Below are 16,615 nucleotides of genomic sequence, written 5' to 3' on the forward strand. Positions count from 1 at the left end.
TCCACCTTGGGAAGCCAGCTGGGCCCCTGAGGAAGGGCCTCCCCTGGACAAGAAGGGGCAGCCAAGAGCCTAGGAGTCACTCTAAGCAGTCACCAGCTGCTGAGATGCAGACACAAAGAGGATGGAGAAAGCTGACAGAAGTGTTTTATTTCTCTACCTGTCCAGTGGGGGTCAGCCCTAGTCCAGGAGGTCCCCACACTCCAGGCTGTCCAACTCGCTCTGCACGTGGTCGACGTACTGGTTGATCTCCTTCACACGTTTGCGGTTCCTCATGATCTCATCCTTGTGAATCTGAGGGCAAGGTGGATCTTGAGACTGTCTGCCTGAGTCTGCCCCACCCCCACCCACGTGTGGCTCCACCCCCTGCCACCTGCCCTTGCCATACATCTGCTCACCTTGTCCAGCAGGTGTGTGCACCAGGAGTTGACCCTGGTCACCAGCTCGTCCTCGCGATTGTCAATCTTCAGGAGGTGGATGTCATGCGAGGCCCCAACTGCGTTAACTATCGTGTCTTTGTCAACGAAGAGCTGGGAAGGAAAGAGTGGGTGAGGGGCCTAGATCCACCCTCAGTGCAGAGCTGCTGAGCCGGTGGGGAGAGGGGCTGAGGTCCCTGGGGGCGGAGGCAGAGCCTGCTCTGTGTCCCCACGTCCTTGCTGTTGGCCCAGCAGTGCCAGTGATGGGGCAAGGGCCCCCGGGCAGCAAAGCAGTCCCCGTGGGGAGTGTGCCCTTCCCCCAAAGACAGGACCAGCCCTGTGACTTCACCAAGGTTCTCAAGTCCAACCTGCCTGAAACCTGCCATCAGGTGGGAAATGTGAGGCCAGCCGGGGGTCTTGGGGCTGCTCTGAGGACAGAAGGCGCCATACGCCTGCCAATGGGTCTCTGCCGCTCTCATGTCAACCCAGTGGACCTGAGCTCCTACTGGGGCTCCTGCCGTCATGTTCCCACCCGGTTCCCCACTGTGGATGACACTGTGGGTCGGTGCTCCCCCCAGGCCTGGCTGGAGGTCCCCGGAGCGGGCAGATAGACCTCCGCAGTGCTCTTCCAGTAGCTAGAGGGAATCTCAGATCTTAACTTCCCTTGTAGTCACTGCGTCTTACAAAGTGCCAGAACCCCCACTTTGGGAAAGCAGGCTGTCCCAAACCCAAAAGGTTTCAACCAACCTGTCAGTTGAAACCACATAGTGGTCAGGAGCTCCTCTTTAGTGGGGCCGCTCTGGGTGCTTTACTTGTTAGCCTGTCACCTGCCTATCTCCCCTTCCGCAGGTGCGAAATTAACGCTCCCAGAGGGGTTCAAGCTTTCCGGGGGGCGGGCCCCATGACGCCACCGCCCACAAGGGGTCCCGCCCACTGGACTCCAGCCCCGCCCCCCGCAATCACCGAGCGCACGTCGTCTGGCAGGTCCTCGTCCATCTCGCCCTTGACTATCTTCTCCAGGATGTTGATAGCGATCTCCAGGAGCTTCTCGTGGTGGTGGTTCTCCAGGTCCCGGCACTGCGCCATCGTGCAGCCAGAGTTAAGCCAAGGCCGGGCCAAGCAGGCTGGGGCACCCTCCCCTGCGCTGGCCCAGCTTGTCCCCCTACGGGCCCTCTGAGTCCTCCGGCTCCCTCCACACCCCTTGGGGTCCCTTCTGGTCCCCTCCCCCACAGCCCTTTGTCCCTGCTGCTTGCAGCTCTCACTCTCCGTTGTATCCTGAAGGCCTCCTCTCGGAATCACTTCTCCCCATCCTCTGCTGCCCCCTGAGCCGGAAACGTCCTCCCCACCTCTCCAGCTGATCCCTCTGGCTCACCCTCTGATCCTCACTTAGTGGACTCTCCCTCAGGGAGAGTCCCGACCTCCGCTCGGCTGCTGCCATCGCTCTGACAGCAGGATTGGGCCCAGGAGGACAGGGGTGAACTTCAGGGCCCTGAGTTCAGGTGACAAAAGGCTGGGCATGCCCCACATGTCAGCCCCTAACCTGACGCTGATCTGCTTACGGATGACTTGTCAGTGGCATCAGCATAGAGGTTGCCTACCCCTGGGCCCAGCACCTGCAGCATGGGCTGGTCCGGGGGAGGATTCTGGGGTGTGGTCTCCAGGTGAGGTCACTCGTGCTGCAGGCGGCAGCCTGTGGAGCAACCCGCTATCTGGACTTCTGCTCTAACAAGGCGCCTTTGTGCTGGGGGTCAGGAAACATTCCTTAAACGCTCCAGAGAGTTGGCAAACCTCCACCTCTTGAAGGTGGGCTTCCTTCCTTGGTGAGAATGGGAGGTCTTACAACCCCAGTTTCAAAGGTGGAGATGCCCATTAAACAGGGTCCTGTTTAATCTCACCTTGGTGGAGATAACAGATCTTCCTGTAAGTCAAAAGGGGCATAGGCAGTTCTGGTAAAATGTGAAGTCTGATTATAAAGCGCTGGATTTTTACTCTTTGCCAGTGTGTCTCGGGCTCTGGTGGCAGTGGGAGGGAGCAGGCATGGGAACCCACAGGGAGCCACCTGGAAGAGACCCCACTTATTTTCATCTTTTGTAAGCAGTGCAGAAGCTCTACCCTCTGTGTCTTTGGTTTAGAATGTGGGCACCTCCCCATGGGTCTGGTGGCGGGCACCATGTTGTGGGCAGGAGCCCCTGGCCCACAGTGCCTCCCCGGAGGGTCCTCAAGGAAAGGATATAGGCTCTGGACGTTCTCCACAAAGAGTCCCACCAGGTCGATAATGTTCCTTTCAAACATGTTTATAGTCTCCTGAAAATGATAAAGAACATGTGTGTTTAGACGTGAACTCCACTGACTTCACGCCAGAGCCACAGTGCTGCTTACTGCTTACCGGGTGGTGACCCAAGACCTTGAGGGTGAAGACCAACCACCTGGCCTCACAGGGGGTGGTGACCACCTTCTCTCAGCTGTCACCCTCCAGCCTGTTCTCTTGCTTACCCCTCAACCTCAGGGCTTTAGTGGGTGCCTTCTCCAGGCCTTAGCCTGTGCTGTCTCTCTGCTCACCCCCCCAACCCCCCGCAAGTATGCACACACAGAGCTCTGCCCTTTCTGGGGCTTCCCAGTGGCATCTGGCCCTGTGGACTGTAGGCCATCAGGCCCCTCTGTTCATGAAATTCTCCAGGCAAGAATACTAGAATGGGTTGTCATTTCCTTCTCCAGGGAAATCTTCCCCACCCAGGGATCAAACCTGAGTTTCCTGCATTGTAGGCAAATTCTTTACTGTCTGAGCCATCAGGGAAGCCCCCTGCCTCCATCACCTCCACAGAAACAAAAGGAAGAAGTTGCTAGGAGCTAGGCTGCCTGCCAGCTCCACCACTGTCTGCAACTCAGGGGAAGTCATTAACTTCCTTGGCCTCAGCTTCCTCTTCTGTGAAATGGATTTCTTCCACATAGGTTGTGGTGAAGCAGGAATGGACTTCTTTACACAAAATGCTTTGGGAGGCACCTGGCAAGAGGAGACCCTTGGGAGTGCCGGCTGCTCCCCAGGCCTCTTGCTTTCAAGGCTCCCACCTTTCTCTGTGAGGGTGGCCCTGCACAGCTGCATCCAGTGCTCGTCAAGGCATCCAGCCTCACCCAGGTGCCACGGGGAGGGCTGCTGCCCCTGAGTCGCAGGGTGGTCACGCCCCTGACCTGCCCTAGACTCCAGGGGCCGCAGGGTGGGCTGAGAGCACAGGGAGTGCAGGTTGAGTCTGAGGACTGCGGAAGCCGAGCTAAATATACATCTTTCAAACGTGTGTTAACACTTGTAATAAATGAAAATAGAGTCATTGATGAGACCTAAAGGAAACCAACCCTGAATATTCTTAGGAAGGACTGATGCTGAAGCTGAATCTTTGGCCACCTGATGTGAAGAGCCGACTCTTTGGAAAAGACCTTTTTGCTGGGACAGATTGAGGTCAGGAGGAAAAGTGGGCAAGAAGAGGATGAGATGGTTGGATGGCATCACTGACTCAGTGCACATGAGTTTGAGCAAGCTCCGGGAGATAGTGGAGGAAAGAGGAGCCTGGCAGGCTGCAGTCTGGGGTTGCAAAGATTTGGACACAACTTAGCAACTGAACAACAACACTGAAAAGCAAGGGCTCTACTTGATAGCTTTTTGGCCATTAGTAAGACAAGCACAAGTTCTGGAGGACTGGGGTGGGTGATAGAAAGGGGGCTCCCTGCTTGGGAAGGTTGGGAGCTACTGCCTGAGCCCTGACGCCGGTGGGCCGTTTTCAGCGGTGCCAGAGCCCCCGTGGGGAGCAAGCTCTTCTCAGAGACACAGCAGGAACCTCTCCCAGTCTGTGGGTCACTGTCTCTGCCCAGCCTGTTCTGTTCATCACTGTGCTCAGGGCCCAGCCTTGGCTGCTGGCTGCCTGCTGAATGCACAGGTCGGTCTGGCTGCCCCAGATCAGGCAGCAGCGCTGTTAGGCTCCTTGCTCTGCCCTGAGATACGGTAGCTACAAGTGGCAGTGCCAGCAGCCTTGGCTCCATCCCACAACTCCAGATTGAGTGTGGGGTGGGTGGAAAGTGGGGGCCCACTTTGTTTTTTGACAGCTCCGTGGATCTAAGCATAGACTCTCCCTGCCAGGGCTCCGGGCTCTTCCTGGGTCGGGCGCTCACTCCAGAGAGACGAGCTCAATTCTGGTGCTGCACAAGGACCACTGGGCATCTCAGTGACTGCAAAGTGCTGGAGGCACAGAAAGCTCTCATGTGGGCCGCCGATTCGCACCGGAGGGTTCTGGCCCCCAGGTGTGGCCTTGGTGGGTTCCTTCACTGCAGCTGTGGCTCATGCTCACAGCCACGCCAGGCCCCTCATCCGATTCCTGCATTGGAGCTGCACCCAGGCCCGCCTCACCTCCAGCTGCTCCATCAGCTGCATCTCCAGCGTCATAAGCACGTTGAACAGCTCTGTGATGTCCTCGCTATACTGCACTATCTTTGCCTCGATGTTACTCAGTTCACTCTCCTCTCGGATCGCGTTTAAACTCTGCAGACAAAACTGTGCTTTAGGCAGAAATCTATGAGGAAATGTAATTCCTGAAATGACAGGCAGTGGTTTGGTTTTGTGGGTCGGAACCTGGATTCTGGGGTCGGCCCACACTCAAGTGTCAGCCCTGCCCCCTCCATGCAGGATGGAGGTGGTCAGAGCAGAGGCTCCACCAGCTGGGGAGTTATTGGAGGTGGAGGGGACAATGGCTTCAGAGTCACCTGGACCTGAATCAGGACCAGGTTGGGTCACTGTGTGACCTCAAATGACTCCCATCTCCTTGGGTGCAAGGGCAGAGAGCCTGAGCATCACAAAACCAGGGGATGGGGTGGCATCTCTGAGGTCTTGGCTCAGTGGGGCTCTGATCAGGGAGGGGTCCAGGACCAGCGGGGCAGTGAAGAGGGTTATAACACAAGGTTGGACCCCCACAGTGCCCCGTGAGCATGTAGCTGCCAGCGGTAAGCAGACACAGGTCCATCTGTGAAGAGAAGTGCTAGTGGACTGGACAGCATGGGTAGTCAGAGCCGCACCCAGTACCAGCCGTTCACTAATGAAGGGCCTGGGGGTTCGGCTGCTGGATGCAATGTCAGAGACCAGCAAGTAACCCAGCAAGACTGGGGGTGAAGGGTGCTTGTGGTCATGGCCACCCCATCTGGAGGAAGGTCAGGCTTCTTCCCTAGCTCAAGCCTGATGTGAAAGCAAATCCCGACAGAGGGAAGATTAACATGTAAGAAATAAAGCCATAAAAGTACCTCAAGAAAGAAAGGGGGGCCTTTAATAAATAATCTCAGAGTGGAGAAATCCTTCCTAGGTGTGACTGGAAGAAAAGATTGATAATTTCTACTACATTAATTTTTTAAAAATTCTGAATGTCAGAAGTGCCATAGACATAATGCCAAGACAAATAGGAAACAGGAAAATATTTGCAACTCATTTCACTGACATGGGGCTAATTTCCCAATCTATAAAGAGTTGCTACAAAGTAATCTTTAAACAAAACAAACAAAAAAAAGAGACAGAAACACAGAGATCAAAAACCAAATGGGTGAGGGCATATTATAAGAACCCCGGAAGAGAAGGCTTGGGTCAGCTGCCTAGTCTGAGGCAACATTTGAGCATCACCATGGTGGGGGGGCATCAGCTCTCCCCGAAGACACACCCCAGACCTGAGAGCTAGGTCAACCAGTCTGCCTGGGGCTCCAGGAGCACCTGCTGGAGGACATCCAGACACCCCAAGCCCAGTGGCTACAGGGACCAACGTGATGGGGACGGGGACTGGGAGACTCGGCTGGCCCAGGGGCAGCTGCTGCCAGGGACGTTGGCAACCACAGTTCTGTGAAATCCTCCCGTTTTCAATGTCAGAAGAATGCTCAAACAGTTTAAAACCTTCTTCAGGCCACACGCAACACATGTGTGAACAAACAAGCTCCTGCGCTGAGGTCTGAAGCTCTGGCTGAAGGTGGCTCTCGTTAATGGGAACCCTGGGAGCCCTGTCAGCCTGACCCATGTCACCGGTGGGGGTCGGGGGGTTCCTCCTCTTTAAACTAAGTCCTCAACCAGCTTCTCGCTCCTCTAACCTGGATGCCGTGTGCACTCACGGGCTTGCTGTGCCAGTGGTTTCTGGACGAAAGGAAAGTCCATAGCTTTGGAGCAGGTCAGTAATCCTGTCTGCAAAAGCAAGGTTAACTGAAACCGCTCTGCCGAGTATACACGGCCCTGCTTGCAGTGCGGCCCCTCTGCACAGCCTGCGGCTCACCCTGCTGTATGCAGCCCCAGGAGAGGTGCCCGGAGCAGCGCTGACCCCTAGGAGAGGAGGGGGCCTGGCTGGGGGTGGCTTCCCAGGCTGGCACTCACGTGCAGTGGTCACCCTCTTTGTTGTGACCACCGGGGTAATGGCACCACCAAGGCAAAAAGTTGTGGCGACCCCACCATGAGCCTGGGATAGTGGAGGAGCCAGAGTGGGTGGGGCAGCCTGAGTTGGTGAACTGGTGAACAGGGACAATGATTGAGGGGCTTGGGTCGTCAGAGGGGAGGGGCTGGGCCTCTGGCAGGTGGGCACCTGCAGCGGGAGATGGGGACGGGACCCACCACCAAATGCTTCTCCTCAAACTTGGCAATCTTGAGCTTGCCCTGCTCCTGGTTTTCCTGGATGGCCTCCTGCACACACTCCATGAAGTTGTCTAGCTCTGCCTTTCGCTTCTCCTGCTGCTTCAAGCCGTACTCAAAGATGTTCAGACAGATGATGACAAACTTATCCTTGTAGGTGAACGACTGTTAAGGAAGCCTGCAGCTGCCCTGGAGGGTGGACTGCCTGGGGGTGGACTGTCTGGGGGGTGGGCTGCCTGGGGTGGGCTGCCTGGGGGTGGGCTGCCTGGGGGTGGGCTACCTGGGGCTGGACTGTCTGGGGGTAGGCGGCCTGGGGGTGGGCTGCCTGGGGCTGGACTGCCTGGGGGGTGGACTGCCTGGGGCTAGACTGCCTGGGGGTGGACTGCCTGGGGGGTGGGCTGCGCTGCCTGGGGGTGGGCTGCCTGGGGGTGGGCTACCTGGGGCTGGACTGCCTGGGGCTGGACTGTCTGGGGGGTGGACTGCCTGGGGCTAGACTGCCTGGGGGTGGACTGCCCGGGGGGTGGGCTGCCTGGGGGGTGGGCTGCCTGGGGCTAGACTGCTTGGGGCTGGACTGCCTGGGGGCTGGACTGCCTGGGGGTAGGCGGCCTGGGGGTGGGCTGCCTGGGTGCCTGGGGGCTGGACTGCCTGGGGGTAGACTGCTTGGGGCTGGACTGCCTGGGGCTGGACTGCCTGGGGGTAGGCGGCCTGGGGGTGGGCTGCCTGGGTGCCTGGGGGCTGGACTGCCTGGGGGTAGGCGGCCTGGGGGTGGGCTGCCTGGGGAGTATAAGGTGATGATCGGGTGTCTCCACCCTCAGCCTGAGAATTCAGGGAGGGTCCTGGGTAAGTGACTATGGTGACAAGTGCCCATCAGTCACATCCTCTAGGGGAAGGGATCAGGCCCAGGCCGTAGCCCCTAACCGTGCAACACGTCTCCCTCTGCAAGCTCGACCTCTCCAAATGCAAGCCGGGGTCTGAGACCCCGTGGGTGGTGACACAGTTTTAAACACTGAGTGCAAAGCACACAGCAGGAACCTGTGAACAGCTAGGCTGCATCCCCAGCAACCTGGGCCCTGCTAACCAGACACCCCATGTGTTCCTCCCCTGTGCTGAGGAACACCCCATGTGTTCCTTGCTGCCCTGGGTGCACCGTCCTGGGGCCCAGAGGGGAAGGGGACTCCCCCTGGGCTCCCATGCCCAGGCCCTGTGGGGTGGCCATGACCCGGAAGGATATGCCTCCAGGAGCTCGCCCACGCCAGGCAGGTGGGAGAGCTTGCTGCCCTCTACGTCCTCAGTGTACATGCTGTCGAACAGGAAGGTGCCGTTTAGCTGCTCCACGAAGGCTGCCTGTGGTCAGAGACACAGTGGGCTCACTGGGCAGGACCCTGTGCTGGGCACTGGGGCCATGCTTGCCCAGCCCCTGGGAAGGCAGGCAGGGATGGGCAGGCGATGGGCTGGGTGAGGCCAGAGCTACAGAGGCAGAAAACTGAAGGGTGCCCTCAGCTTGGTCCTGTTGAGTGGGGGCACCCTGGGAGAAATGAGCATTCCCGGGGAACTGAGACCAGGGACTCAGGACCAGGCCTAAGGACCAGGGACTGCTCTGAAAAATGGCTGGGCACAGAGTCCCTGGCCCTGGGGCCAGAGCGGGGCTGGGGGCTGTGGGACAGAGTCGGGGGTGGGGGTGACAGGTCAGCATGACTGTCCTGACTGAGGCTCCAGCGGCCCAGAGACCCTGGGTACCAGCTGTTCTCAATCAAATGACAGGTTTCTGAGGCCTGGGCTCTGCCGACCTTCACAAACCAGCCTGAGACTGGTGCGGGACTGGGCGGGCATGGTGGGTGGGGCAGCGGTCTCCCGCGGGCAGCCCTGAACCTTGTGCTCCTCCAGCTCCTCCCGCCGGGCCTGCTCGTCTTCTAGCCGTGCCTGCACCAGGTTCTCCCGGTGCTTCAGCTCATCGATGCTGTACTGGTGCTTCATCTCCGCCAGCTCTTTCTGTCGGAGAAGCAGGAAGGGGCATCGTTACTCTGGGACCAGGGGTCCCTCACAGACGCTGGCCTCCCCAGCATGGGCAGGGCCTGGACAGGAGTGGCTTGTCTTCCCTCCCCCACCCTTCCCAAGTATTCTGAGCCTCGGGTAAATCAGCGTGGGAGCCTCAAGGGCAGGCTGAGTGAGGATGTGGGCCGTCCCTGGGGTGGAGGCCCCCTCGCAGTCCCGCTGGTTCCCACACCTTCCCTGGCTGGGCTCTGGCCCTCTTTAAGGGGTGCACAAGGAAGAGCTGCAGTGGGGGGTGCGAGCCACAGGCCTGGGCACAACGCTCTTGGCTTATTCTCAGCATTTGAGCCCCCGTTGCCCTTCAAAGTATTGCCTAAATGCAAAAAATAAGACTTGAGAGTCTTGAAATTCAAAATTTCACAGTCCTGTCCTGTTTCTGGACAAGAGAAGGGCATGGTTGGGGAAGGAGGGGCAACTCTCTGACCCCCTTGGTATCTGTGGACCCCCAGTCTCTGTGGACCCCCTGGATCTTTGTGGATCCCCACTGGTCTCTGTGGACACCCCCAGAAAGGTTCCTGCGAGCAGAGGGCTCCACACTTGGAAGGTGGTGCAGCAGCCAGGCCAGCAGGGTCAGCATGGAGACCTGGGGACCAGCCAGCTCTCCCGGTGCCCCCACGTCACCTTAGGGCCTCCCTCCACCCCAGACACAGGCTCCTTCCTCCCAGGAAAGGCAGCAGCTTCTGACTGGCGGGTGGCAAGTCCCCCACCTCCTCATACCCTGCTTTCATCCCGTCCTGCTGCCAGAGGCCTTCCCTGTCGGGTGGGGTTTTTTCCCCGGGGGCAAAGCACCCACAAACTGGTCACAGGGTAAAGGGTAAAAAGCTCCCAGCAGGGGTGTAGGACAGAGGCAGGGGTGTAGGACAGAGGCGGGGGTGGCCTGGCCAGGCAGTGGACAGGGGCAGGGCCTTCCTCCTGGGGTGAGGCTCCCTCAGGCCAGAGACCCTGGCTCTGCTGCAGTTGAGCCCAGCTCTCCGCTGGCCACCTTGGCCATGGGGTCCTGGGGGCATCCCTCTGGGGTCAGCGAGGTTGGCACTTTGGGGTGCTACCATGACCTGTCAGTGTCACTCCTGGGGTTGCCTGTTGTGGGGGTGAGTCCTGACTCTTCCCTGAGCTGCTGAGCCCACTGAGGGCCAACTCTCACTCAGTCTCCCAGACTTGTTCACAGAGAAGCAGACAGAGCAGGACGGCAGCAAGGAGGTGGGAGGAGGCCCAGGACAGGGCCCAGCCAAGAACGTGCACCACAGTGACAGGGGCCGTTAGGGTCAGGAGCCTCCAGGAGGGGCTGCTTTCCTCTCCACCCGTGGACGTGGCCCTCCCCAGATGCCCAGGGCCTGGACGCTGACCCGCAGAGCCCATGTTGAAGGGAGACACTACCATGTGGTCGTCGAGGCGCCGGAAGTCCAGGTACACGAGGTCGGGGAGGTAGGCGCAGATGAACATCTTGTAGTCCTCGTCCTCGGCCACCGGGTTCCCGGACAGGCTGAGCGTGCGCAGGGCCTTGAACCGCCGCAGGTAGATGACCTGAGGGGAAGGCGGGCCTGTGTCCTTTCTCTGCCCTCTGCCCACATCGGGAAGCCACAAGGATGAGGAGCCGTGGTCTTTGCCAGGGCCAGTGGATGGGGTCCCACGCTCACTGGGGACCCAGTCTCCCCATCTGTGAAGGGGCCGCAGGGGTGTCACACGCAGGTGTTGAGAGGACCCAACGCCACGAGGAGCGCCAAGAAGAGGGCTGGCACCTGCTCCCCAAGCGCCCACTGTCCCTCCACCCTCCACTCTCAGCACAGGCACCCTTTCCACCCGTCAGTGCTCTGAAAGGCCCTGTGCCCTGAAATTCAGCAAAACCTGGATCTACTGGGCGGCAGCTGGTGGGACCACCACTAACAACCATTTACTTTTCCTGTTGTTAGTAACGAGGGACATTCAGCAAGACCACCAGCCCCTCATTTGTTGCATCTCCTCCCCTGTGCGAAAGACAGAAGAGAAACCTGCTTCTCTTCCTTCCTGAAGGAATTCCCTTGTCAGTTGTTTATTCGTTCAGCAAACATCACTGAGCATCTGCCAGCCTGGGGACACAGTGGGAACTGAGCCCTCAGAGCAGGAGCTGACACTCTAAGGGCAGGGGACAGGAATGCTTCAAAAGTCAGCAGAGGGACTTCCCTAGGGGCACCGCAGATAAGAATCCGCCTGTCGATGCAGGGGACACAGGTTCCATCCCTGGCCCCAGAAGATCCCACCAAGCAGCGGAGCCCCCGTGCACCAAGGTCACTGGGCCCACATGCCTAGATCCCGTGCTCTGCAACAAAAGAAGCCACAACAGTAAGCCAGCACGCCGCATCTGGAGAGCGGGCCCGCCTCCTCCATCTGCGCAACTGGAGGAAGCCTGAGGAAAGCAGTAAAGACCCAGAACAGCCAAAAATAAATGCTTTTTAAAAGTCAGAGACATTGCTGTTGGTCATAAGCGCTCGAAGAACTCAAGGGGGTAGGTAGGGAGGGAGCCTTAGGGACAATGATAGGGGTGGGGTTCCGTTAGGATTTGAGCCTCTGAACTCTGAGGAAGCAGCAGGAAGAGCAGTGGCAAGTGTACCCCCAGGAGCAAAGCCAGCACAAATGAAGGCCACGCCATGGGAAACGGCATGACCAGTGCCAGGAAGCAGGGAGGGGCCAGGAGGTCTGAGAAGATACTGAGAACAAGGCCAGCCCTGATTCATCTAAGACCTGGTGGGCGGCGGTCAGGAGTTTGAAAGCTGTCTTAGGGAAATGGGAGCTGTTGGAGTTTTCAGGGTATGTGGGGTGGGGCGGGGGGTCAGGACCTGATTTCATTTTAAGAGCTCTCCCAGTGGGATTCCAGTTTTTGTCTTTGGGATCATCAAAGCAAGAAAGGTCTGGGAGCAAAGTGTGCTGTGGGTGGTTAGAGGGACAGGACTTCTTGTCATTGCTGCTGGGTCTGTAGGTGGTTCCACTTCTGTAGATGGCCACGCAGCAAGACCCATCACAATGAGAAAATGCCCTCGGACCCAGCAACTCCACCTGGAGGAATTCATCTCCCACAGGGGCTCATCCAGGTGCACAGTCAGCCCCTATCAAAGACATCCCCAACAGCCTGTGTATGACGGCATGAGGTCGGAGGACACCTCAGTGTCCACCCATGGGGGCTGGAGAACTCCATCCTGCAGGATCTAGGCAATGGAATGTCCTGTGGTGTGTAGAGGGCATCGATGACTTGCGGGGGGTGGGGGGGCGGCGACGACCCAAGACAGGCTCTGGAGAGTAGCCAGACAGGTGTGACAATCGTGTGAAACATTTAGACAGTAAGATGCCCGGAAAGATACATGTGCGATTTAGGAGCAGTTGTGGCCTCTGGCAGGGGACACAGGGGCAGAGGTCAAGGGCGAGGGGCTCTGCTCTGCGTGCCCTGAGTTCTGCTGAGTCAGCCACTTGCTTTTAATTCAATGAACAAAATGAAAACAAGCCTAATAAATATATAACAGGAAAGTCTATAATGAGATGTAAGAAACTCAGGGCAGGTAAGGACTGAAACCAGAGATGCTCTGGGCTTGTCGGCCATGAAGCCAGCGCCCCCTGCCTGTCTCTCTGGGGACCAGCTGCACCTGCTTCTCCTGTCTTCATGGGGTGGGGGGTGCGTGCCTGGCACCCAGCACGCCCTGGGGAAATGGGGACAAAAGAACAGCCCAGGCCAGGGAGGGAAGTGGGTGTTCACAGCAGGGTGGGGCATGGCCTGAGTCGGTTTCCCCTCCCTGCCCAGGCCTGGATCTGCTCAGGGCCAGGGCTAGTGTCTGAGGATGACAAGTCAGAGGCAGTCCACTCACATACAGGCTCCCAGGTGCTGGACCTACCCATGCAGCAGCAGCTCTAAACACTCAGAAAGTTTCCCACAGGCATGATTTGGGGCTATTTGGGGTTTACCCTTAACTGAAAATTCCTGAATAAGCACCATTTCCTCCATAGCCCTTCTGCACCCTGTCCTGCCGCAGCTGCTCTACATGGACAGACTTGACCCTCACGACGGCCTGTGGGGTGGACTGCTATTTGTCCTCAGGAACAGATGGGCACTGTGCCCTGGATGCTGAGTTCCTGGCCCAGGGCCTCACCCCTCACCAGTCCGTTGCTCTAGCTGCTCTGCCTGGGGCACTGCCCTGTACCCTCTGCCCACCCTGCCAGTGACCTGGGGCTGCTGTTGGTCTCTGTCCCCACTGGGCACAGGCCATACGCCCCACAGGCAAGAGGGCCCCCCTCAGCAATGTCTGCTGAGTGGTGGGGGTGGGGCACAGACGCACCCACATGCAGGCCCCCACGGGCTAAGCTGGTATCTAAATGTCCTTGAATCCGGATTTCCGGCTTTTCTAGGATGGGGTGGGGGGTGGCGGGGAGCTACCCCCATGGTCCCCCTGGCCCCTGCTGGTGCCCACACTCACGTTCATCAAGTTCCCGATATGGTTGTTGCCCAGCGACAACACCTGCAGCTTGACCAGCGCGTCCAGCGAGTCAATCTTGCTGATGCGGTTGTTGAACAGGCTCAGGTCCTCTAGGTTGACCAGCGTGTCCAGCCCCTCGATGGCCTCGATGTTGTTGAAAGACAGGTCTGGAGGACAGGCCTGGCTTAGGGGCACCGTCCTGGAGCTGAACCCCCACCTCGGTTCTACTGTCTCCTTCCCGGTAGCAGAGGTGGGCAAAGGCTCCCATCTGTGCGACCGGAGATACAGGATGGAAACTCACTGGGGGGTGGGGTCAGCACATCTTGGGGAGGGGGACACCCTTGAGGCCAGGCTGCCCCACACTCCAGGCCCAACCCCAGCTGACCTGAGGACCCCCTCTACTCCAGGTTTCTTATCTTTGGGAATCAAACTGCTTTTTCCCACTGCAGGATTGGGTTTGAGGGGATCGGGGCTGCAACATTGTCCTGGAACACGGATGGCCCCAAGACCCAAAGTGGGAACTTTTCATGAGCTTTCAGCTAAAGCCCTGATGTTTAAGGGGCTCCAGAAGTCATTTAGCCTCCCCGGCCCCTCAGAGGAGGCTGTCCTGGGACACTTTCCCTACGCCAGGACCGTCCCGTGCCTTTCCCTTGTTTCACCCTCACAAGCAGAGCTGTCATCGCCATGTCTTAGGGATGAGGGAGCCGAGATTCAAGGGTGCCAGGTGCCCAAGGTCAACAACACATAAGGAAAGTGAGGTGCGGGAGCTGAGCTCACATATCCAGAATTCGTTAGCAGTTCTGCAGAGCGGGGCCTGACTGGGTTCCCCCACTTCCTTTCCTGCCAGGCTCTGTTCTTTGCAGACTGAGCTGGTAGATGTTCAACAAAGGGGTTGGGGGGAGGCAGCTAGGATTTGAGCAGCTGCAGATTGCTGTGGTGTAAATACTCCTACTGCCAATGTCAGGCTACCAACAGGGCATCCCTGAGTGTAGAGTTGGGACAAGACGTGGGCAGCAGGACTAGCCGGCCCCAGCTTACCCTCAGCACTGCGACAGCTGACTGGCCACCAGCAGGGCCTATGCATGTGGAGGGGGGTTGGGCTGTGGGTACAGGGTGGGCTGTGGGTACAGGGCGGGCTGTGGGTACAGGAGGGGGCCGTGGGTACAGGCGAGGGGGGTGCTGTGGGTGCAGGGCAGGGCTGTGGGTGCAGGGGGCACTGTGGGTACAAGCAGGAGCCATGGGTGCAGGCAGGGGGCCGTGGGTACAGGCGGGGGTGGGCCATGGGTGCAATAGGGGGATATGGGTACAGAGGGGCAGTGGGTACAGGGTGGCCGTGGGTACGGGGGGGGGCAGTGGTTGTAGGTAGGGGGCCATGGGTGCAGGCAGGGGGCTATGGGTGCAGGTAGGGGGCGGCTATGGGTTCAGGGAGTGCTGTGGGTGCACTGAACCATCAAACACCCTCTCCTCACCCCACACCCCTGCATCCCAGGGCCCAGCTCCTCCCAGCTCTGGCTGCATCCCTGGGTGACCATCACTAGACAGAGGCTTTCCTGCTTCCAGCAGATGGAGCACCTGCTGGAGGGAGCCAGCAGGGAAGCGGGGCCGCGCGGGGCCCTACCCAGCCAGACCAGGTGAGTGAGGTTCTCCAGGCCCTCGATCTTCTCAATGATGTTGTTGTCCAGCTGCAGCTTCTGAAGGCTCTCAAACTGCCAGAGGTTGTCGATGCGGAGGATGTCTGAAACAATGGAGGGTGCACCCAGGTGGGTGTCAGGGTTTAGTACCAGTGTCATGGGAGCTGCATGATGGATGCTGACTGTGGGAGGGGCCCCAGAAGCCCTGTTTCCTTCCCTGGAGTGCTGGGGACCCTGGAGGTGTGCGCCCAGCTCCGCGGAACTCAGAGTCCCTGTTAGTGCTGGTGCCGGGACTACCACGGGCTACACTGCAAGGTGAAGGTAGGTGGGCCCTCCAGGGCAGGGACTCACATGGCTCCCCCTTGAAATGCCTGGGCTCAGTCAGAGGGTGCAGCAGGGCCCCCCGGGGTGACAAAGGGAATCAAGGCTACAGGGATGGCCAGTTGAGCATTTTGTGGGGTGCTCTGGCCACAAGGACCCTGCATGTCTCTACCTAGAATTGCATGCTGTGTGTCTGCCCAAAGATGGGGGCCCATAAGAGGCAGAGAAATGGCCCCCGAATGTCCATATACTATGAGGGGAAGAACTGCCCACACAGAGGCGGGCTCCTCGCATTACTGATCCCGAGTCCTCTGAAGACCAGCTCCCTGTCATGCGGCTGACTGCCCCCTTGCTCCTGAGGCAGGCAGACCCTCTGTCACAGCCACCAAGAGTGCCACCCTCAGCTGATACCAAGTCTAAAAACCACGCATGCTGGTCTTGTGCCTTTCAACCCAGGTGGCCCGAATGCGACCAAGGACCATAGACTGTGGACCGTGCGTGGAACTGGGGGCTGCCTGCGCCCACCCTGCCCGGCCCCGCCCGGGACACGTACTCTGGAAGTCCAACTGCAGGGACAGGACGTCCTTGAAGAGAATGCCCTCCTGCTTGGCCAGCTGCCCGGCCTCCTCCCGTGGGCCCTGCTCCCCCACGGCCAACTTGAGCATCTCATCGTCCATCACTCTGGGCTCCATGTCATACAGCCGGTTCATCCTTCCTGGAAAACACCAACACCCTGGCTGAGGCCGCCTCTCCTGCCTCCCTTTGAGGGCGGGGCCTGGCCAGTATCCTGTCACTGCATCGTGGGGGAGCGTGGCAGCCATGACGCTCTGAAGGCAGGCCCCTCCCACTCTTGGCCACTAAACCTGGGCCTCCCCAGACCCCCGCTGGCCTGGTGCCACCAACAATGGTGCACCCCTTGTCTCCACAACCAGGCTGTGACCCTAACCGTGACCCCGATATCCATACTGGTCCCTTTAGCCTCTGGAGCTCAGCTGCCTGCAAAGCCATCGATCACCATCTTGGGCCTCTGGCTTTCTGTGCCCACCCTTGTTGGGTTTCTCGGCACCCACCACTGATCACAGTCCTTGGTGGCCCCAGCCAGGCCCGCCAGGCCTGGCCCCCCTTCCCTGAGAACCT

General features: G+C 58.9%; 1 protein-coding gene across 1 annotated transcript; it reads right to left on the bottom strand.

Moving 5' to 3' along the window:
* DRC3 (dynein regulatory complex subunit 3) lies at positions 139–16,188 on the bottom strand. The gene is made up of 12 exons (XM_005693622.3): positions 16,032–16,188; positions 15,145–15,261; positions 13,527–13,693; positions 10,468–10,614; positions 8,914–9,033; positions 8,276–8,388; positions 7,027–7,201; positions 4,807–4,938; positions 2,647–2,717; positions 1,377–1,500; positions 396–527; positions 139–291 (listed from the first exon to the last, which is right to left on the bottom strand). Exons 1-12 carry the CDS (start codon positions 16,186–16,188, stop codon positions 178–180), a joined length of 1,569 nt encoding a protein of 522 aa, XP_005693679.1. The 3' UTR covers positions 139–177.

This window comes from Capra hircus, chromosome 19 (genome assembly GCF_001704415.2).
Source record: "Capra hircus breed San Clemente chromosome 19, ASM170441v1, whole genome shotgun sequence".
Lineage (NCBI taxonomy): Eukaryota > Metazoa > Chordata > Mammalia > Artiodactyla > Bovidae > Capra > Capra hircus.

Excerpts from the sequence above, each read along its gene's own strand:
- DRC3 (XM_005693622.3), bottom strand. The coding sequence starts at position 16,188 with ATGAACCGGCTGTATGACATGGAGCCCAGAGTGATGGACGATGAGATG. Across the intron at positions 13,694-15,144 it reads CACTCACCTGGTCTGGCTGG|ACCTGTCTTTCAACAACATC; the intron begins GTAGGGCCCCGC and ends CCTGTCCTCCAG. Across the intron at positions 4,939-7,026 it reads TTGAGGAGAAGCATTTGGTG|AGTTTAAACGCGATCCGAGA; the intron begins GTGGGTCCCGTC and ends TTTTGTCTGCAG.